Source organism: Molossus molossus, unplaced genomic scaffold, assembly GCF_014108415.1.
Source record: "Molossus molossus isolate mMolMol1 unplaced genomic scaffold, mMolMol1.p scaffold_m16_p_3, whole genome shotgun sequence".
Lineage (NCBI taxonomy): Eukaryota > Metazoa > Chordata > Mammalia > Chiroptera > Molossidae > Molossus > Molossus molossus.
The window spans coordinates 130834685-130858394 of NW_023425366.1; the positions used below are offsets into that span (position 1 = coordinate 130834685).

The 23710-nt window shown below is 44.0% G+C and overlaps 1 protein-coding gene across 1 annotated transcript in view; it reads left to right on the forward strand.

The window, feature by feature from the left end:
• Positions 1-2556: 2556 nt before the first annotated feature.
• Positions 2557-23710, forward strand: part of DNAH3 (dynein axonemal heavy chain 3) — a 229454-nt gene continuing 208300 nt past the window's right edge. Inside the window, exons 1-7 of the mRNA XM_036279927.1 lie at positions 2557-2586; positions 5189-5293; positions 5774-5999; positions 7536-7608; positions 7954-8128; positions 9929-10118; positions 11557-11752. Of these exons, the coding sequence (XP_036135820.1) occupies positions 2557-2586; positions 5189-5293; positions 5774-5999; positions 7536-7608; positions 7954-8128; positions 9929-10118; positions 11557-11752 (995 nt within the window). The remainder of the gene's footprint in view (positions 2587-5188; positions 5294-5773; positions 6000-7535; positions 7609-7953; positions 8129-9928; positions 10119-11556; positions 11753-23710) is intronic.

Genomic DNA, 23710 nt, shown 5'->3' on the forward strand with positions numbered 1-23710 from the left:
GACAGGTGGACGGGCAGCTCTTCTGGAAGCATCTGTGGCACTGAGGGTACCTAAAGTAGGATTCCGCCGGGGGTGGAGGGGGTTGAGCATTACTTCTCAGATGCAAGCGGCTTGAACTAGTGAGAGCCGTAGGGCCCTAGTAGATGGGTGTCCCCATGTTTCATAGAGGAGAGTCTAGCCCCGTCCCTCCGTCCCGCAGCGCCAGCACACAGGTCCCTGGCTGATCGCCCTGCGCAGGGTTTCCCAGTGCTAGCGCTGCTAACTGCGCCAGAAAGGGCTGTGTCCGGGGGCTGTCCTGCTCCGCAGGAAGTCTGGCAGTATCCCTGGCCTCCACCTACTAGATGCCACTAGTACTCCCCTTCCCTCCACCCCCGCTGTGACAACCAAACTGCCCCCAGGCGTTGCCAGATGTCCGCTGGTGGGGGGCACAGTCGCCCCTGGTTGAGAACCACTGCCACAGAGCATACTAGTGAAGACAATGAGCTGGGGAGACAACACTCCTGGGCTCTAGTCCCAGGGCTGACTCACTCTGTGACCTTGTATCCCTGACCTTTCGGAGCCTCAGCTCTATCTGTAACATAAAAGACCTGAGCGCTGGCCTGCTAGCGCAGTTAGTTCTCAGGCACTTCCCATCCTGGGACCTATGTTGACTGTACTCTTCCGTGGCTTGTGTCCACAGCATCCTGGAAAAGAGCTCTTCAGGCAGAGAGAAGCAGCCACAGGGTTGCAGCGAGGGCTGGCTGTACAGAACTCAGAACCCAGCTGGAGCACAAGCTCCAAAATATGAGATGGTACACTGCTACCAACTCCTGTTTCGGAAGTGATCAGGCTGATGGGCAGAAAAACAAACTTGGGATAAACATAATAATACTAAGCTAAGGGATCTGGCTCTGACTCCACAACAGCGAGAAAGGGGAGCTAATAGTAGGTGGAGATTAGAGGACATGGACAGATACCCTAAATTGTTATGTGCAGGTCAGTCCTTGTGGCTTCCTGCACTTGGTTCAGCTGCAGTATTATGGGTGTCCCACTCACGAAAATGTTTTTGTTTGTTTTGCTTCAGAACAAAACTTTACAACCATTATCCCCTAGGGCAGCAGTTCTCAACCCCTTTCACAGGGGTCGCCTAAGACATAGAAGTAGCAAAAGTACAGTTATGAAGTAGCAACGAAAATAATTTTATGGTTGTAAGTCACCACAACATGAGGAATGTATTAAAGGGTCGCAGCATTAGGGAGATTGAGAACCACTGAGGCCTAGCAAGTGTTGTTTTGAAAAGCTGAACTGGGGCTTCCACTGGGATTTTTCTCAAGGGTGCCATCTACGGAGGCCTCTGGGAATCCCCTAATTCCTTCCACCTGTCATTTTTGGAGGGCCAACCAGGTTTTGCTTTCCCTTGTGTTGGGCTGCCTCCTCCAATGCATTCTTTATCCCCTGATGGCCAGGTCTTAGCATCTCTCTACAGCATCAGGATATGGCTCTGGGTAACCATTTGAGGGCCAGTGAAACAAATCCGTGTGCGGTCTCTTCTGTGTCTTTGCATTTACTTCCTCTGGCTAAGCAGCCGTCTCAGGCCTCAGGACAGACCGGCCAGGAGCACTGGGCTTGGGTGAAATAGGATTGGGGAAAATTGTCCAGCAACAAATGGAAACCGTAAACTGTTCACACCACAGAGGTGGACCTCTTCTCTCTGTATCGCCAGATTTAGCAAATAAAAACACAGGACACCCAGTTTCATTTCAATTTCCGGTAAGCAGCATAACTTTTTGATATTAGTATGTTCAACTGTTGAATCGGACATACTTATGCTAAAAAATTCTTTGTTGTTTACCTCAGATTCTAATTACAAAGGCACAGTCCCTTAATACCACTCACCTCTACATTCCAGGATCATTGCTAAATACCCTCCTATCTTCCCTTCTGTCACCGCATTTCCTGCTGCCTGGCTGGACCCGGCAAAGGGAGGCACTAGGACACTGAGTGAAGTCAAGCCCAGTCTTGTATGTGGGCACAGCAGACTGCACAGCAGACTCCTCTCCTTCCTTAGCAACAGACACAGAACCCTGGGTACAGCACCTCCAGTGTTAAAACAGCCCAGGGAGGAGAAGACAGAAGAGTTCAGGCTCCCAGGGATATTGTTTCGGGGGTACCCCCTCCCCATTCCCTGTTTTAATATGTAACTCTACTTCAGTTTTTCCAGTGAACTCGGTGTGTTCCTGGAAAAGGTCCAATAGGAGAAGCTCAGTGGGAAGGAAGAGTGGCCACCACAAGGGGCGCTGAAGTCACAGCACAAAGCCCTGCAGAACCCCAGTGCTGCCCCCTTATGCCAGCTCCCCTCGCTCTCCTCTTCCACCAGGGAACTCCTCAGGGGGCTGAAGTTTGTGACCTCAGAGAGGCAGCCCTGCGAACAGAATGTTCAGAACATCAGGAAAGTTCCATTCTCTGTGTCATCCCCATTATGCTAGAAGGAAGTGTGAATTTCAGAGCCACTGGTAGGAGAGGAAGAAGCTGAAATTACTTTATTCAGTTTTCATAGGTCCAATTAGAATGCACAACATGAGTGACATGGATTGTTCATCTCCAGAGGTATGTATGAATTTTAAGGTGTTTCTCTTTCTTTTTCACTCGTGTTTTCAACATGTGGGGAATTGGGGGTGGATGGGAAGGAGATGTTTCAATCACAGACCAATGGCCATGTTAGATTCCTTGACTGAGCAAGTATGCTAATCACATTTTTGTGTTATGTCCTTTGAAATATGCTTTTTGCTGAATTAGGCTTTTTAGTCCAATCCTCACGTTTTACTGGGGAAATTTCAAGGGTAGACACCTGTTGAACTTCAAAGTTCTTTAGACCATATATTCCATCCCATAGTTCCCAACACTGGCTGCACATCAGAACACCTGGGAGTGTCTTTGCATGTAGAGGCTTGGCCTGACCCCATAGATGCTGATCCACAAAGTTTGGAGCATGGCCTTGGAGTCCGCCTTTGTAGCTAAGACTCGCGAGATTCTGCTTAGCAGGTCCTCAGGCGAGCACTTGGGAATGGCCTCTATAAAGGACAGGCAACATCACATGTGGTCAGAAATGAGCCATGTTAAAGTAACAGTTCTGCCCACCCTAGGTGCCAGGGTCTTCATTGTCAGAGCTGAGATCCACGAGGTGGTCATACACTGAAGTGCCCGGAGGCACACTTTAAATGCTGTTTGCTGTTCTTTTAATGAAGATTTTTATTTGAAACAGATTTATAAGGTAGGCCAAGGGAAAGATTTCCACTGGCCACAAAACCTTGCTTGCAAAGACAGAATACAGACAACCCTAACTTTCAATCCTGGAAAACAGCTCTTCAGGCAGATGAGGAAACTGTTGTACACCTGGGATCCTGAAGGAAACCATGAATGAATGACTTCACATCCCTGGAAGTACTACTGCCTAAACCTACCCTGGGTAGTATCACACCTGCTTGGAATGACCAGGCTTCTTTCAAGTTGATGCTGGATGTTTCATTTTATTCACCTCATCAGTACATGTCTGATCTTAATTTCAGTAATGGAAGAGGGAGTTCTTGGAAATGACTGCTCAGCTCTTTGATCCTTCAAATCAAGGTCAAGAGCAGAGAGACAGACAGTGATTTAAGCCAACAAAGCAAGGTCTCTCAGCTGGTAACAGGGTCTGTGGGTCCCAAACTCCTCTTGTTGGAGGTGGAGCCTGATCACCCCATGTTTCAGAAAGCTCTGCTGGGTAGCGCCGCCATTGTTGAGAACCACTGAATGAGGCCATTAGATCAGTGAAACGACTCTGTTTTTAAAGTCCCCAGGCTCAATATGCATCTGTGTTTATGGTTTGCACGTTTGTTTAATTTTAAGATCAACACATTCCTAAAGTAACTTTTTGTGTACACGAACTTCCTGTTTCCAGTGCTGGGATAAGGAGTGATGTGCGTTTTAAAGCACCTCTGTGTGGCTAGGATGTGTGCCCTCTCCTCTCAGACACTTCATTTCTTCAGCTAGAATATGGGTATGAAGTCTCGTGTCCAGCACATAATAATTGGAAATAATGGCAGATGTTGTTGTTATTATTTTGCAAGGTTGAGTCTTCAGTGAAGGGTTGATTGGGGAGTGGGGCTGGTTAACATCTGATTTACATATTCCTGGACCCACTACCCATTGCCAGTTACCCTGCATGACATAATTGCCTCAGGCGAACAGTCACAGAGAGTCAGAATTGCCCTTAAAAATCCCTTAGACTACTTTTATATGTTTTTTATTGATTTTCGAGAGGAAAGAAGTGAGAGGGAGAGAGAAGGAAACGTCGAGGTGAGAGAGATACATTGATATGCTGCATCCTGCACGCCCCCTAGTGGGGATGGAGCCCACAACCCAGGCATGTGCCCTGACAAGGAATTAAACTGGGTGACCTATTGGTGCCTGGGGCGGTGCTCAACTAACTGAGCCACACCTGCCAGGACCCTTAACTATTTTAACATGTTGTACAGCAACACCTATCAGTAAGTCCAGCCCAGAAGTTTTCCTCCAGTGCCGGAACAAATTGCAGCATCCCCATCACTGCCTCAGATGAAATAGCTGCCCCACACGTAGGGGCTGGATTGTAGGACAGAGCACGCACCTGGTGGGGCAGTTCTGCAGGCACTTTCAGCTCTGCTCAGGAAGGACACCTGGTGCCAGAGAGCGTACCTGAGGCTTACTCCCAGGTACACACTCACTGAACAGAATGGTGGGCTCAAACACCCACATGGTTAAGTGATATTTTTCTACAGGAAGCACAGTGTTGCTATGTTAAGCACACATGTCATATAGTGCTACTTACTGTGCTACTTACTGCATGAGTACATTTCTATTTGGCATTTTGCATATGAGAAATGCAAGAGTACTTTTTGGAAAACCCTTTTAATCACAGCCAGGGTAGGGCAGCTTGGGGTGCCCTTAGAATCTGGGCTCTTCCCTGGAGAAACAGTATATGAATTTGCTCATAGATGTGTAGCCACGGAAGAGATGCTGGTGGAAAGTCAGACTGATGATTAAAAAATGAGACCTACACCACAGAGGGGAGTGAGAAAAGTGTGTGTAGCAGAACTCTGTGCCTAAAATGGGATCTCTTCACTCCTCACCAACCTAGAGGCTTGGGGACCTCTTAGAATTCCTAAAGGGTGATTTTACTCCCTTCCCACAGATCCCCAGAAGTGACTCGATACACCACATGAGCCACTCCCAGAAGCGGCCCGAGCTGCCCCCTCTGCCTGCTTCTGCCAACGAGGAGCCATCTGAAGTCTATCAGGTCTGTTCACCTGGCTGCTGATCTTCTGCCAGTACAGGTGGGGGGCAGGCAGGCAGGATTGGCGAGTGGCTTTCGTGGCTTTGGTCATCTCTGTCACCGGGAATGCCAGAGCAGTGAGGGAGAAAGACTTATGCAGTAGTACAATGGTGAGTGAGAACCTGGCCTTCTCACCTACGTGCTGTGTTATTTAAACTCCCTGAACTTCTTTATCTTCAGTTGTAAAGTGAGAGTAATTATTTCTCCTTTATAGCCATGTCCATAAGGAATAAAGACAATAGAAATCAACTACCTGACTCCCAAACTTACTGTGTATGGAAAGCCAGCCAGAGAAGTACACTTGGTATCCACTCTGAAAGTGTACGCAGTAAGTTTGCAGAAGGCAGAAACAGCGTGAGGCATGCGGGACTCCAGGAGTCTCGATGAGAGTAGAGCCAGGACCCTGAGCCCTTGCGTGTCTCACTCTGCGTGTCTCCCCTGCAGACTGTCATGTCGCACAGCACTTACCCCCCCTTGATGCAGCGCACGTCGTGGACCCTGGCTGTTCCCTTCAAAGAGCAGCTCCACCATCGTGGACCCAGCGATTCCATCGCCAACAACTACTCCTTGGCAGCTCAGGACCTGAAGCTGAAGGACCTGCTGAAGGTCTACCAGCCAGTCACCATCAATGTCCCTAGGGAAAGGGTCATTCCAGAGCTGCCAGGTATCTGTGGCACTGTGCCATACCAGCTCAGAACGGGGTCTTGGAGGGAGAAGTGTAATCTGGTTCTCGTCCTGGCTTCACCTCTTGCTGCAGCCACTTCTGAATAGCCTCAGAGAGTCTCAGCCTCCTCATCTGTGAAAAGGAAATGATTGTAATAGCTAACCTTACATTTACCACACACCTCCAACCTTACATTACAATGCACCAAACACTGTTCTCTGTGCACTTGTTTTCATCGACTGCCGTATAATTACCCCCAAACTTAATGGTTTAAAACAACCACCACTTACTATCTTATAGTCTGCGGGTCAGGAATCTGGGTACGGCTTAATGGGTGGTTCTGGCTCAGAGTCTGTCACAAGCATGCAGTTGAGATGTCAGCCAGGGCCATAGCCATTAAAGGTCACCAGGGAAGGCTCCTCCTCCAGGCTCACTCATGTCCCCGGGTCCTCATTGCCTGTTGCCCATGGACATCAGTTTCCTGCCACGTGGCCCTCTAGGCCCAGCAGCCATAATGTCGGGCTTCCCTCCGAGGGAACAAGGGGCAGAAGAAGAGAGAGGAGAGAGCCAGCAAGACGGAAACTACAGTCTTTTGGAAACTTAGTTTTGAAAGTGACATTTTATTACTTTTGCCATGTTCTGTTTGTTAGGAGTGAGATGCCAAGCCCACATTCAAGGGGATTTCACAAGGGCATGATCTCTGGGGGAGGGGGCTGGGGGCCATCTTGGAAGCTGCTGACCGTGGGACTTTTTATGTATTCATTGATTTAACCCCACCTGGGACGCATACATCTGTGTAAGGGCTTCCTTTAGTAGTTCTTGCTGGGTGTATGTGCAGCAATATATGTTTTAATTTTTAAAGAGTATCCTGTCTATTACTATTATATTTGGAGTAGATTGAGCTCAAGTATGAACTGGAAATACTTCTTGAGTCTTCGGTTCTCTGTAATTTTCTCAGAATGTCAGTTTACTATCAGTGTGTCATTAACACTTCTCTATTCCTTGTTAATTTCCTTAGGCCAGAAACGTAAGCAAGCTGCAGAGTAGAGTTTTATGTCATCTATCAAATTTACCTTAGTTACTCTCTGTTGCAAATGATGCTGTTTTTATTTATTGCAAAGAATACTGTTTTTTATTTATGATAACCATATAATATGCCCTTTAAAATAAATATATTAAGTTTAAAAGCCTGAGTCTATTTAAAAAATATATGAAACAATAATACACCTGACATTTAAGGAACAGAGTAACGGTGGGATCGTGAATCGAGTAGGCAGTTATTCATCCCTGGTACATGTACGCATGAAGGGACAGCATGCTCATCCCCATTTCACAACTGAGGCCCGGAGTATGAAGTCACTTCCTCAGGGTCACACAGGTAACTAGTGCAGGTGGGGCCAGAACCCACATCTTGTGCCTCATCGCACTGCGCCAAAGACACCCCCTTGGTGTGCTTCGGGACAGTCCTGAGAGCTCATCGCTGTGGACAGAGGATGGCCCAAGGCCACTGCCCGTCACTGATGTCTTTCTCCACTATTCTAGCAACAAAAGGCTCATCAGAGCCCAGGAAGAAGAAAGTGAAGTTCTCCTTCAAAGACAAAGAGGATCCCTCCAGGTAAGTTGTCCCTGTGGAGACAAGGGGTTTCAGGACACCAGGCTGAACCATGCTCTCCAAAGCAAACCCAGACACCCAGGAACCAGTGGGTGTTCCCCACAAATCCCCTTAATCTAACAAACTATCAGAGTCTAAATGAAACGAATTAACCAACTGAGCAAACCACTACTAACACCTATGCAGCGTTCCATGTGAGAGGTGGTCCCTTACGGGCACAGCCTCCTGTTAGGTGACATGGAGGAGGGGCGGCTTCTGTGGAAGGACACTAGTGTGGCCAGGGAAAGAAGGCCCAATAACCTCAGAACCTCTGAGCAAGCCAGGGGCTGAGCCACATCTTCTTTTCAGGACCACCTCGGCCTGCAACACCTTGACCTCCTTACCCGGGAAGAAGGAAGTGGTGACCTCTGTGAGCCACCCAGACAGCAGACCAATGAGCCCAGAAGAGCAGATTAACATGATGTTACAGAAGGAGATGGAAATAGAACTTCAAGAAGCCAAGCCCTCTGAATCAGACTTGGAGGTACATTCTTGTCACATTTTTCTCCCAGTTTGCTGGATGTTACTATCAGCATCTCAGTAACTCTGGCCCTGGGGAGAACAGCAGAATAATGCAGGGTGTATTTTACAAATACCAAAGTCCAGAGCCTGGGACAGTCCAGAGTGAGGGTGTGTGTGTGTGTGTGTGTGTGTGTGTGTGTGTGTGTAAATGCCCTAGTAAGCCTTAGAAATCAGTGTCTTTGGGTCCTCTGAGAACTAAGTTGCACAATGGTGACCCATAGCCTAGTGTTGAAAAATTAAAACAAAACAGGACACCCAGTTAAATTTGAATTTCAGATAAACAATGAATAATTTTTTAGTATAAGTATATCCCAACACATCTAGCAACTCTGCTATGCGCTGGATTTGGTCTCTTGGTGTGTTTTGAAAATGAGGGAAATCTCACATAAGCTAGATTTTTAACCTCTCTTGAAAAACTAAGACATTCAAAATTGAGAAGTAGCTGCCTCCTTCAGATGAGAGATACATTCTCCAGTCTGTCAGTCTCCGCCATTCCTCATTATCTTTTCATCCAGCCAACTTTCACTTCCTAATGTTATCTGTTGATTCTAGGTAGCCTTTTGAGTTTCTAACCTCTATCTTAAATGAAAAACAATAAAACTTTAGAGTAAATAGTTTGAGTGTTTAGTGTATCATAAAAGAATTAACAACAACAACTCACTATGCACTTGCAAAATCCCATGCTAACCCTTTGCTTGACTGCATTCAAGACCTGGGCACTGTGATCACTCCTGCTGTCCAGGTGTGGAAGCTGGGCTGCAGACTGATTCAGCAGCTTGCTCAGGGTTCTGCAGTCAGCGAGAGGCAAAGCCAAGCCTCAGGCCAGGTCTGGCTGATGCTAACGTCGCCGTGCACTTATGAGCTACCCAGCATTTCTCAAAGTTGCCTGAAGATTAGAATTACATTCGCTTGTTTAAGAAAACTCCCGACTACCTGAGGAGGGATCTGTGAATCTGCATTTTAACCGCAGCCTCTCTCCCCACCCCAGCAGTTCTGACTGAGGGAGTTTGGACATTTTTCTGTTTAACCAGCTTCCATTACAGTTCTAGGAAGGTGAGCTCAGCCACTTCTGACCACAGACAATGGGCACTGATGCTCAAAGCTGATTTCCAATCCTTCCCTACACCCGGTGCTTGTCATCTGTCTGGAATGACTCACCTCTGGAGCCCTCAGCCGTCCAGCCGCTGAGAGGCAAACCCCAGGAAACAACACTTCCCATGTCGCCAGGTCACATGGCCATTTGGTTCAGTGTGAGCATCTGTTATTTTTCTAAACCCAAAAGCCCTCAGTTGTATTAGAAGAACTACAGTAAGTCCCACTTTGACCACAGTAAGTCAGGTCTTTGGGAACTTTTTTCCCAACTGGCAGCTACAAGCCCAAGGATGGAACCGCTCTGTAGAGGATCAGTGTTGAGAGTGAATTGAGTCCATTTAAGGAGTTGTACCTCCTCTTCCTGAAGCTCGTCAGATCTGTTGCCTCGTCCTTGGACTCAGTCCTCCGTGCTGTCTGCATGGCCTTTGACAGGTCCTCTGTACTCGCTGAAAGCTCTCTAGCTTTGGCCAAGCCCTCCAGAGTCGTGGGGAAAACCGGCCAGCGGTTGTAGACAATGAGTGTGAAGCCACAGGCCGGGAAGCAGGACGTAGCGATGAAGGGTGGGGAGGGTGCTTTGTGAACATGGCCTCCTGGCAGCGGACGGGTGTGGGCAAGTGGGCACAGTTCACCAGTCATGATCATTTGTTTGCTGGTGGTTTCTTTTTGGAAGAGATATGCTTACTATTTGACCAACGGAGTCCGAAAAGACATGATTGCCCCTGAGGAGGACGAAGTGTTGGCTCGGATTTCGAGGCTGATCCCTGACCCACTGCTGACAAGTCCCTTCCTGGAGCCTATGGTGAACGTCCTCCTGGAGGAGAAGGAAAATGACTATTACAATAGCCTCATGAAAAGCATCGGTAAGACTGAGCAGAAATGGGGGGCAATGTGGAGGGCACCTTCTCTCCCCTCACTCTCAGCCCTCAACCCTCATTCCTCTGAAAATGCCCAAAACATCATTTACCTTTTAATACAAATGCCCCCACCCCCCCACCACTCATGTCCTCAGCAGCCCATCTCACCCATTACTGTGAATCCACTTAACCTGGGGTCTGGCTACGACTGCAGACTCTGACGTAGATTGGGGCAGGCCCAAGACTCTGCATATCTAACAAGCTCCCAGGTGAGGCCGCAGGTGCTCCCTCCCGGGGCAGCGCTCTGAGAGGCAGGGCCGACCGGACATCTAAATCACACTCAGCACCTGCCTCTTCTCCGGCGGTCTGACCTCTCTCCAGCCCTCGGCGGGCGCGCCCTCTGCACTCACAGCGCTCCTTGTCTCGTCGTCCACTCTCCTGTGATGCTGAGTCTGCGTCACTTACGGTGGCCTTGTCTGTGCATTGGGTCTTCGCTGCCTTGTGAGACTGCTCTTTGGTGGTGAAGGACGTCTGATGGATCCTCACTCCCCTTCAGCCTTGCCCAGGTCGGGCTCGAAGTAGGTCAGGGGACTACCTGATGATAGTGAGGAGTGTGACAAACACATCCAAGAGGAGGGGTGATCAAGTCCGTTCCCTCCCTTCCTGTTTTATCTGGACAACAGCTGTTTTTGCCAACTTGTCCAGCTATTTTTAATGTCCTAGTTCACTTTCTAACGGTGCTGGTGTAGTGGCTCCTAGTTTGCTGCAGGGTAGACCCAAACTCATAACGATAAACGTGTAAAGTCCTTAAACTCCAGCCCCAACCTCCTTCTCCAGTTGTGTCACCTGGGACTCGAACCACTTGCACCTGTGATTTCTGCCACAGAACAAGAACAGCACCTGGACGTGTCATACAGAAGCTTCGCTACGTGCTGTTTCCTCTGCCCCCAGCACTCTTCCCGTCCTGTCCTGTCTCGGGAACCCCTGCTCATTCCTATGGCCCTGCCCAAATGTTACCTCCGCCGTGAAGCTCTTGCCAACCTTTCTTTCCTTAGCACGTGAAATGTTTGTCTGAAGTTCCACCGTGTCTGGTGTCGTCATTGTGTTGACTTTCTGGGTAGCTATTTTGGTGCCAGAAATCAATGAATGATTAAGGGGACATCAGCAAACACTCGCTCATTGTCAGGCATGGTGCTGGATCTCCTGACAGGATTCAATACCAGGTTCTTAGTGCTCCAGAATGTGAACGTCCCCCTCCTTCCCTGATATATCTTCAGAAAGAAAACAGCAGGGTGGAGCTTCCCCAATTCCATTCTCTTCGGGGGATTACCAACGACCTTGTCAGTGAGCGAGCATTTTCAATATTGACCTTCTAAGTGCCTGAGCTAAGAGTATGGAGTGCTCAGGTCCCTGCTTCATAACAGTGTCTGCTTGTTGGTTGCAGTTGATTACATCCTCATGGACCCAGTAGAGAGGAAGAGGCTGTTCATCGACAGCATCCCGCGCATGTTCCCGCAGAGAACCATCCGTGCCCCTGTGCCCTGGCACTGTGTGTACAGGAACACCAGGAGATGGAATGAGGAGCACCTGCACACGGTGAACCCCGTGGTGCTCAGCTTGGAGGATCTGTGGTTTTCAGAGTGAGCTGGCTTCCCTCTCCCCTTCCCTCCCTTGACTGCTTCCACACAGAACATCTTATGCTGGGCACTAGGAAGCTCCCGCCCTTGAACAGAAATGACAGAATCCTAGACCGGTACTAGGGAACTGTGGCCTCCACCAGGGGCCAGGGGCCCTCCTTTGTGCTCCACGGCACCTGTGTCTCAGCACTGGAGCGTGTGGTTAGGAGCGCAGGGGTGGAGCAGGCCCAGGCCCTGACCCGGCTGCTCTGTAGGTCATGTGGACGGGTGTGCTACATCGCTGCTCTGTGCCTCCTCTCTGAGCTCCCACTTCATTGGGTTGTAGGAGGAATAAATAAGTAAATTCTCGCAAGGTGCCTAGAACAGTGCCTGACATAAGTACCCAGTAAGTGTTAACTAACCATGACCTCTACAGTGACCTGTGTCTAACTGAATTCTGATTGTATGTTGACTTGTTTTTGGTTTTTTTTTTATGAATTTTTATTTATTTTTTTGTTACAGATATTTTACCTTTTTACCCCATTGGCACCCCCCACCCCACCCCCTCCACCCTGTCCCCGGCTTAGTTGTCCATGTCCATTGGTCATGCATACATGCATATAAGTTCTGTGGTTTATCTCTTCCCACCCCCCCACCCCCCATCCCCTCTTCTGAGGGATGTCAGTCTGTGCCCTACTTCCATGTGTCTGGGTCTACTGTATTCCTCAGACTGTTATGTTCATTATATTCCGTATATAAGTGAGATCATGTGGTATTTGTCTTTTTCTGCTTGGCTTCTTTCACTTAGGATAATACTTTCCAGGTCCCTCCATGTCGTCTCAAAGGATAAGAGATCTTTCTTTCTTACCGCTGCATAGTACTCCATTGTGTATATGTACCACAGCTTTTTGATCCATTCGTCTACTGGTGGACACTTGGGCTGTTTCCAGATCTTAGCTATTGTAAATAGTGCTGCTATGAACATGGGGGTACATATATTCTTCCTGATTGGTGTTTCAGGCTTCTTAGGGTATATTCCCAGCAGTGGGATCACTGGGTCAAATGGAAGTTCAATTTTTAATTTTTTGAGGTAGCACCATATTGTTTTCCATAGCGGCTGCACCAGTCTGCATTCCCACCAGCAGTGTATTAGAGTTCCCTTTTCTCCACACCCTCGCCAACACTTGTTGTTTGATGATTTGTTGATGGCGGCCATTCTGACAGGTGTGAGGTGATACCTCATTGTTGTTTTAATTTGCATCTCTCGGATGATTAGTGATGTTGAGCATTTCTTCATATGTCTCTTGGCCATTTGTATGTCCTGTTTGGAGAGGTGTCTATTCAGCTCCTCTGCCCATTTTTTAATTGGGTTCTTTGTCTTCCTTTTGTGGAGTTGTGTGAGCTCTCTGTATATATTGGAAATTAACCCCTTATCTGATACATCATTGGCAATGATGTTCTCCCATACAGTGGGTTGCCTTTCCATTTTGATGATCGTTTCTTTTGCTGTGCAGAAGCTTTTTAGTTTGATGTAGTCCCATGTGTTCATTTTCTCCTTTATTTCTGTTGCCTTAGGTGATGTATCAGTGAAAATTCTGCTCCGTATGATGTCCGAAATTTTGTTGCCTACATTTTCTTCTAGAATTTTTATGGATTCACGGGTCACATTTAAGTCTTTTATCCATTTTGAGTTTATTTTTGTGTATGGTGTAAGTTGATGGTCGAGTTTCATTTTTTTGCATGTAGCTGTCCAATTTTCCCAACACCATTTATTAAAGAGGCTGTCTTTACTCCACTGTATGCTCTTGCCACCTTTGTCAAATATTAATTGAGCGTATTGCCTTGGGTCCATTTCTGGGTTTTCAGTTCTGTTCCACTGGTCTATATGCCTGTTCTTGTGCCAGTACCAGGCTGTTTTGGTTACAGTCGCTTTGTAGTATAACCTGATATCTGGTAATGTGATCCCTCCAACTTTGTTCTTCTTTTTCAAGATTGCTGTGGCTATTCGGGGTCTTTTTTGGTTCCATATGAACTTTTGAAGTATTTGTTCTAGTTCTATGAAATATGTCGTTGGTATTTTGATGGGGATTGCATTGAATCTATAGATTGCTTTGGGTAGTATGGACATTTTAATTATGTTAATTCTTCCAATCCATGAACAGGGTATGTTCTTCCACTTTTTTATATCTTCCTCTATTTCTTTTTTCAATGACCTGTAGTTTTCTGCAAATAGGTCCTTTACTTCTTTGGTTAAGTTTATTCCTAGGTATCGTAATTTTTTTGGAGCGATGGTAAATGGGATTGTTTTTTCAGTTTCTCTTTCTGTGAGTTCATCATTGATGTACAAGAATGCCGTCGATTTCTTGACGTTAATTTTGTATCCTGCTACTTTGCCAAATTCATTTATTAAGTCTAATAGATTTTTGATGGAGTCTTTAGGGTTTTCTATGTACAATATCATGTCATCTGCAAATAATGACAGTTTCACTTCCTCCTTTCCAATTTGGATCCCTTTTATTTTTTCTTCATGTCTGATTGCTGTGGCTAAGACTTCCAGTACAATGTTAAACAAGAGTGGCGAAAGTGGACATCCCTGTCTTGTTCCTGTTCTTAATGGAAATGTTTTTAGTTTCTGTCCATTGAGTATGATGTTGGCTGTAGGTCTTTCATATATGGCCTTTATTATGTCGAGATATGATCCCTCTATTCCTACATTGCTGAGCGTTTTTATCAGAAATGGATGCTGGATTTTGTCGAATGCTTTTTCAGCATCTATTGATATGATCATGTGGTTTTTATTCTTCATTTTGTTTATGTGGTGTATCACGTTTATTGATTTGCGAATATTGTACCAGCCTTGCATCCCTGGAATGAATCCCACTTGGTCATGGTGAATAATTTTTTTGATGTATTTCTGGATCCGATTTGCTAGTATTTTGTTCAGGATTTTGGCATCTATGTTCATCAGGGATATTGGCCTGTAGTTTTCTTTCTTCGTAGTGTCTTTTTCTGGTTTTGGAATTAGAATTATGCTGGCCTCATAGAACGTGTTTGGAAGTCTTCCTTCTTCTTGAATTTTTTGAAATAGTTTGAGGAGAATGGGTGTTAGTTCTTTTTTGAATGTTCGGTAAAACTCCCCCGTGAAACCATCTGGGCCTGGGCTTTTGTTTGCTGGGAGAGTCTTGATTACCTCTTCAATTTCCTTAGTTGTTATTGGTCTGTTCAAGTTTTCTATCTCTTCCGGGAATAGTTTTGGGAGACTGTGTGTTTCTAGAAATTTGTCCATTTCGCTGAGATTGTCGAATTTGTTGCCATATAGTTGTTCATAGTAGTTGTTAACAATCTTTTGTATTTCCGTGGTGTTGGTTGTTACTTCTCCTCTTTCATTTCTGATTTTGTGTATTTGGGTTCTCTCTCTTTGTTTCTTGGTGAGTCTAGCTAAGGGTCCATCAATCTTGTTTATCTTTTCGAAAAACCAGCTCTTTGTTTCATTGATCCTTTGAATTGTTTTTTTGGTCTCTATGTCATTTATTTCTGCTCTGATCTTTACTATTTCCTTCCTTCTACTTGCTCTGGGGTTTTCTTTTTGTTTGCTTTCTAATTCTTTAAGTTGTGAGGTTAGACAGTCAATTAGAAATTTTTCTTGTTTTTTGAGGTAGGCCTGTAGTGCTATGAACTTCCCTCTCAGAACTGCTTTCGCTGCATCCCATAGATTTTGTGTTGTTGTGTGTTCATTTTCATTGGTTTCCAGGAAGTTTTTTATTTCTTCCTTGATCTCCTCGGTGACCCATTCATTGTTTAATAACATGCTATTTAGCCTCCATGTGTTGAAATGTCTTTGCATGTTCTTGTTGCAGTTGATTTCTAGTTTCATGCCATTGTGATCTGAGAAGATGCTTGATATGATTTCAATCTTCTTGAACTTGTAGAGATTTAGTTTGTGTCCTATCATGTGGTCTATCTTTGAGAATGTCCCATGTGCACTTGAGAAGAATGTGTATTCTGTAGTTTTGGGGTGTAATTCTCTGTAGATATCTATTAAATCCATTTGGTCTAGTGCTTCATTTAGAGTCTCTGTTTCCTTGCTAATTTTTTGCCTAGAGGATCTATCCAGTGCTGTCAACGGGGTGTTGAAGTCCCCAGCTATGATTGTATTGTTGTCGATTTCTCCTTGGAAGTCCTCCAGAAGATTTTTAATATATTTTGGTGCTCCTATATTGGGTGCATATATGTTTATCAAGGTTATATCTTCCTGTTGGATAGATCCTTTCAATATTATGTAGTGGCCGTCTTTGTCTCTAGTTATGGTCTTCATTTTGAAATCTATTTTATCAGATATGAGAATTGCTACCCCAGCTTTTTTTTGCTTTCCATTTGCTTGGAAAATTTTTTTCCATCCCTTCACTTTCAACCTATGTGAGTCTTTTGTTGAGAGATGGGTCTCTTGTAAACAACATATAGATGAGTCATGCTTTCTTATCCAATCAGCTACTCTGTGTCTCTTTATGGGAGCATTCAGTCCATTTACGTTTAAGGTGATTATTGATATGTACTTATTTATTGCCATTTTTGTTTAGTGTGGTTCTATTTTTGTTCCCATTTCTACTGCTAATTACAGCAGTCCTTTTAACATTTCTTGCAGTGCTGGTTTGGTGCTAATGTATTCCCTTAGCTTTTTTTTGTCTGGGAAGCTCTTTATTTGATCTTCTATTTTGAATGATAGCCTTGCTGGGTAGAGTAGTCTTGGATTCAGATTCTTGTTTTTCATGACTTTGATTACTTCATGCCATTCCCTTCTGGCCTGTAGTGTTTCTTGTGAGAAGTCAGCTGAGAGCCTTATGGGGTTCCCTTTGTAGGTAACCTGTTGCTTATCTCTTGCTGCTTTTAGGATTCTCTCTTTGTCTTTAATTTGTGGCATTTTAATTACTATGTGTCTTGGTGTGGGCCTGTTTGGGTTCTTCTTACTTGGGACTCTCTGTGCTTCTTGAACTTGAATGCCTTCTTCCTTCACCAAATTAGGGAAGTTTTCTCTCACTATTTTTTTGAATATATTCTCTATCCCTTGCTCCTTTTCTTCTTCTTCGGGGACTCCTATGATGCGAATATTATTACGTTTCCAGTTGTCCCATAGTTCTCTTAAGCTGTCTTCCTGTTTTTTAATAGTTTTTTCCTTTTGTTTTTCTGATTGGTTGATTTTTTCTACCCTGTCTTCTAATTCGCTGATCCGGTCCTCAGCTTCCCCTACTCTGCTTTTTAAACCTTCCAATGTGTTTTTCATTTCGGATATGTCATTTTTTATCTCTTCTTGTTGGTTTTTAATTTCCATTTGGCTTATTTTCAGTGTCTCTATGTCCTTACTCATGCTGTTCAGCTTCCTCAAGATCATGGCTCTGAATTCTAGCTCTGTTAACATGCCTAATTGCTCCACATTGATCTCATCTTCGGTGGAGGTGGTTTGCTCTTTCATTTGGCTTCTGTTTCTGTGTTTCACCATTTTAGCTATCACTCTGGGCTTTGGAGCCTGTCAAGTTCTCCCTGTGGGTGTTGGTGTTCTGCTGTTTGTGGCTCCCTCTCCTGTGTTTAGATGAGCGAGGGAGGACCCGCGTTGAACACCACTGTCAAGTCTTACTTTCCTGGTTAAAGCTGCCAGCCCAGGAAACGTACTGTTATCCTCTAGCTTTTTGCCTGGAAGCTAGCAGTCTAGGTTAATTGATGAGTGTTGGGTTGTCAGTTGATTGAAAAACTCCCTCTGGTGCTCAGCCAAGGGGCTTTCACGAGGGTGGGGCAGATGCTGGTCCTTAGTGAGCCTCAATTAGCACTTCAATGGCCCACAGGGTGGGGTTGGATCTCCGAGGGAGGGGCTGCTGCCTCTCTCAGAGCCCTGGGAAGAAGCAATGTGGCCACCGTCCTGAGTGGCTGCACTCAGCCAAAGCTCCGAGAGCCCTCCAAACCCCGAGTGTCCCGACACAGTTCCAGTCCAGTCTGTCCCCCTCTGCCGGAGCCCAAGGTGAGTGGCTGTGGCTGTTTCAGCCTCTGTCCCGGCTGCGCTGTGGGGCCGCCTGGGAGTGTAACCCGCGGGCGCCGCTTATAGCTAAGGCCGCTGCCGAGCTGCCGACCTTGGGCTCCCAGCCCCGTCTCGCGCCTTCGCAAGCCTACCGGGATGGAGTCAGTGTCCCTCGTTGTATGGTCCTCGCAAGCTGCTTTTCTGTTGGTTTTTCCCGTCGATTTGTCTGTGTTATAGTTGTAATTCCAGTTTGGTTCTGGGAGACGGTCTGTGTAGCTCCGTTCACTCCGCCGCCATTTTTCGGTCTCCTGTGTCTAACTGAATTCTGATTGTATGTTGACTTGTTTGTCTCTAGCCTAGCATAGGCAAGAGTCTCTTGTTTTCTCTTAATTTTTCTAAATTGAAATATAATTTACACACCATAAAACTCACTCCTTTACAGTGTACAATGCAGTAGCTTTTAGTGTATTCACAGTTTTTTATACCATCACCACTTTCTAATTCAAGAACATTTTCATCATCCCCAAAAGAAACCATGTACCAATGAGCAGTCATTGCCCCTTCTGCCTCCCACTCGGGCCTTGGCAACCTCCATCCAGTCTGCTTCCCGTCTCTGTGGCCTTGCCTGTTCTATATACATGGTGTTTCATCTACGTGGAATCACGTGGTCCTGTGTGTCTGGCTGCTTTCACTCAGCAGGACGTTTCCACGGTTCCTCCACATTAAAGCATGTATTAGGGCTTCGTTCCTTTTAATGGCTGTATACTATTTTATTGCATGGCTATTCCACTTTTTGTGTGTTTGCTCTTCAGTTGTACTGGGAAGAAAGACTGTCATATTTTGTGGGCCCCTCAAGAAGGTGGAAGAATAAGGCCATTAGAGTTCACTGAAAGGTCAGGCTGATGACATGATGAGCTGCCACCCACTGGGTTCTTTGTTAGAAAAAGTACAGGCAAATATGTCTATTTTGTTTGGCTGAACTTAGGAGCTCAAATATTTGGTTTTGGGGGAGATCTCTGGCTTAGAATGTGTTTTATCATAGAGAACTTAGTTATTTCTCACATTCTTAGTTTTACCTATATTTTTAAAGGAATCATTGGGGAAGTCAACCCAGGATGGAGCCCACCAATGATCAGAAATGAGCACATCCCTTCTTTGAACCAAATATCATTTTCTTTTTTTTATTAAATAATTTATTTTTGTTACAGATATTTCTCCTTATTCCCCCATTGATACTCTCCTCCCGATCACGCCCCACCTCAAAATATTGTTCTCTATGTCCATTGTTTATGCACATATGCGTATAACTTCTGTGGTTTAGCTCTTCCTTGCCCCAGCCCTCTCCTCTGAGGTTTGTCAGTCTGATCCCTACTTCTCTGTCTCCTACTTGGCCAAATTTGTTTATTAAGTCTAGTAGATTTTTGATGGAGTCTTTAGGGTTTTCTGTGTACAATGTCATGCCATCTGCAAATAATAACAGTTTCACTTCCTCCTTTCCAATTTGGATCCCTTTTATTTTTTGCTTCATGTCTAAATTCTGTGGCTAAGACTTCCAGTACTATGTTAAATCAGAGTGGCGAAAGAGGACATGCCTGTCTTGCTCCTGTTCCTAAGGGAAATGCTTTTAGTTTCTGCCCATTTAGTATGATGTTGGCTGTAGGAATTTCATTTATGACCTTTATTATGTCAAGATATGATCCTTCTATTCCCACATTGCTGAAGAAATTCCCACATTTTATCAGAAATGGGTGCTGGATATTGTCAAATGCTTTTTCAGCATCTACTGATATGATCATATGGTTTCTATCTCTCATTTTGTTTATGTGGTGTATCACATTCATTGATTTACAAATATTGTACCATCTTTGCATCCCTGGGATGCATCCCACTTGGTCATGGTGAATACTTTTTTTTAACGTTTTGCTGGATCCAATTTGTTAACATTTTCTTAAAGATTTTGGTATTTATGTTCATCAGGGATATTGGCCTGTAGTTTTCTTTCTTTGTAGTGTGTCTTTATCTAGTTTTGGAATTAGAATTATGCTGGCCTCATAAAACGAGTTTGGAAGTCTTCCTTGTTCTTGGATTTTTTGGAATAGTTTGAGGAGAATGGGTATTAGTTCTTTGAATGTTCAGTAAACTCCCCCATGAAGACATCTGGGCCTAGACTTTTGTTTGCTGCGACTTTCTTGATTACATCCTCAAGTCCCTTAATTGTTATTGGTCTGTTCAAGTTTTCTATCTCTTCCTGGTTCAGTTTTGGAAGACTATGATTCTAGAAATTTGTCCATTTCACCTAGATTGTCCAATTTGTTGGCGTATAATTGTTCATAGTATTTGTTAATGATCCTTTGTATTTCTGTGGTGTCAGTTGTTACTTCTCCTCTTTCGTTTCTGATTTTATTTGGGTTCTCTCTCTTTGTTTCTTGGTGAGTCTGGCTAAGGGTCCATCAATCTTGTTTATCTTTTCAAAGTACTAGTTCTTTCTTTCATTGATCTTTTGGTTTGTTCTTTTGTCTTTATGTTATTTATTTCCACTCTGACATTTACTATTTCTTTCCTTCTACTTCCTCTGGGTTTTTCTTTTTGTTTGCATTCTAGGTCTTTAAGTTATAAGGTTAGAAGTCAGTTAGAATTTTTCTTTTTCTTGAGGTAGACCTGTAGTGCTATGAACTTCCCTCTCAGGACTACTTTCACTGCATCCCATAGATTTTGTGTTGTTATGTGTTCATTTTCATTGATTTCCAGGAAGTTTTTTATTTCTTCCTTGATGTCCTAGGTAACCCATTCATTGTTTAATAACATGCTATTTACCTCCATATGTTTGAATGTGTTTGCATGGGATTTTTTAATTTGTTTTCTAATTTTTTTATTTATTAATTTGTTTTTGTTATAGATGTTTCTCATTTTTCCCCCATTGACACCCTCCTACCATTCCCCCCAGCCCCATCCCCAGCTTTGTTGTCTATGTTCATTGATCATGAATATATTCATGTCAGTTCTGTGGTTTATCGCTTCCCCCCAAACACCCCCTCCTCTGAGGCTTGTCAGTCTGTACCCCACCTCTATGTCTCTGGGTTAATTTTGTTCAGCAGTTTGTTTACTTCATTATATTCCACTAATAAGTTAGATCATATGAAATTTGTCTTTCTCTGCTTGGTTTGTTTTGCTTAGCATAATAATCTCCACGTCCTTTCAAGCCATCTCAAAGGATAAGAGATCTTTCTTTCTTAAGTTGCATAGTATTCCATTGTGTACATGTACCACAGCTTTTTAATCATCTGCTGATGGACAGTTGGGCTGTTTCCAGATCTTAGCTATTGTAAATAGTGCTGCTATGAACATGGGTGTACATATATTCTTCCTGATTGGTGTTTCAGGCTTCTTAGGGTATATTCCTAGAAGCGGGATCACTGGGTCAAATGGATGTTCAATTTTTAATTTTTTTGAGGTAACACCATAGTGTTTTCCACAGCGGCTGCACCAGTCTGCATTCCCACCAGCAGTGTACTAGAGTCCCCTTTTCTCCACACCCTCGCCAACACTTGTTGTTTGATGATTTGTTGATGGTGGCCATTCTGACAGGTGTGAGGTGATACCTCATTGTTGTTTTAATTTGCATCTCTCCTCCAATTTTTTTTTTTAATCCTCACCTGAGGACATTTTTCCATTTTTTGCACAGATAGAGTGGGAGGGAGAGAGAGGAAGAGAGAGAGAGAGAGAAACATCGACGTGAAAGAGGCACATCGAGTGGCTGCCATCTGCACAACCAACCAGGGCCGGGGACAAACTGCAACCGAGGTTCATGCCCTTAGCGGGAACCAAACCCGGGTCTCTCCGGACCGCAGGCCGATGCTCTAACCGCTGAGCAAAACCGGCCAGGGCTAATTTGCATCTCTCTGATGATTAGTGATGTTGAGCATTTCTTCATATGTCCCTGGCCATTTGTATGTCCTGTTTGGAGATGTGTCTATTCAGCTCCTCTGCCCATTTTTTTAATTGGGTTCTTTGTCTTCCTTTTGTTGAGTTGTATGAGTACTCTATATATTTTGGAAATTAACTCCTTATCTGATGTATCATTGGCAATGATGTTCTCCCATACAGTGGGTTGCCTTTCCATTTTGATGATTGTTTCTTTTGCTGTGAAGAAACTTTTGAGTTTGCTATAGTCCCACGTGTTCATTTTTTCCTTTGTTTCTGTTGCATTAGGTGATGTACCAGTGAAAATTCTGCTGCATATGATGTTCGAAATATTGATGCGTATATTTTCTTCTAGAATTTTTATGGATTCACGGGTCACATTTAAGTCTTTTATCCATTTTGAGTTTATTTTTGTATATGGTGTAAGTTGATGGTCTAGTTTCATTTTTTTGCATGTAGCTGTCCAATTTTCTCAACACCACTTATTAAAGAGGCTGTCCTTACTCCACTGTACACTCTTGCTACCTTCGTCAAATATTAATTGAGCATATTGCCTTGGGTCCATTTCTGGGTTCTCTGTTCTGTTCCACTGGTCTATATGCCTGTTCTTGTGCCAGTACCAGGCTGTTTTGATTACAGTCACTTTGTAGTATAACCTGAGTTCTGGTATTGTGATCCCACCTACTTTGTCCTTCTTTGTCAAAATTGCTGTGGCTATTCAGGGACTTTTTGGTTCCCTATGAACTCTTGAAGTATTTTTTCTAGTTCTGTGAAATATGGTGTTGGTATTTTCATGCGGATTGCATTGAATCTATAGATTGCTTGGGGTAGTATGGACATTTTAATTATGTTAATCTTCCAATCCATGAACAAGGTATGTGCTTCCACTTTTTTATATTTTCCTCTATTTTTTTTTTTCAATGTCCTGTAGTTTTCTGCAAATAGGTCCTTTACTTCTTTGGTTAAGTGTATTCCTAGGTATCTTAATTTTTTTGCCACGACGGTAAATGGGATTGTTTTTTCAGTTTCTCTTTCTGTGAGTTCATCTTTGGTGTATAAGAATGCCGTTGATTTCTTCACATTAATTTTGTATCCTGCTACTTTGCCAAATGCATTTATTAAGTCTAGTAAATTTTTTATGGAGTCTTTAGGGTTTTCTATGTATAATATCATGTAACCTGCAAATAATGACAGTTTCACTTCCTTCTTTCCAATTTGGATCCCTTTTATTTTTTCTTCCTGTCTGATTGCTGTGGCTAAGACTTCCAGTACTATGTTAAATGAGAGTGATGAAAGTGGACATCCCTGTCTTGTTTCTGTTCTTAAGGGAAATGTTTTTAGTTTTTGCCCATTGAGTATGATGTTGGCTGTAGGTCTTTCATATATGGTCTTTATTATGTCGAGATATGATCCCTCTATTCCCACATTGCTGAGCATTTTTATCAGAAATGGATGCTGGATTTTGTCAATTGCTTTTTCAGCATCTATTGATATAATCATGGGGATTTTATTTTTCATTTTGTTTATGTGGTGTATCACATTTATTGATTTGCAAATATTGTGCCAATCTTGCATCCCTGGAATTAATCCCACTTGGTCATGGTGAATAATTTTTTTGATGTATTGCTGGATCCAATTTGCTAGTATTTTGTTCAGGATTTTGAAGTCTTTATTCATCAAAGATATTGCCCTGTAATTTTCTTTCTTTGCAATATCTTTTTCTGATTTGGGAATTAGAATTATGCTGACTTCATAAAATGAGTTTGGAAGTCTTCCTTCTTCTTGGATTTTTTGAAATAGTTTGAGGAGAATGGGTGTTAGTTCTTCTTTAAATGTTCAGTAAAACTCCCCTGTGAAGCCATCAGGGCCTGGGTTTTTGTTTGCTGGGAGAGTCTTGATTACATCTTCAATTTCTTCTGTTGTTATTGGTCTGTTCAAGTTTTCTATCTCTTCCTGTTCCAGTTTTAGGAAGCTGTGTGTTTCTAGAAATTTGTCCATTTTGCTTAGATTGTCAAATTTCTTGCCATATAGTTGTTCATAGTAGCTGTTAATGATCT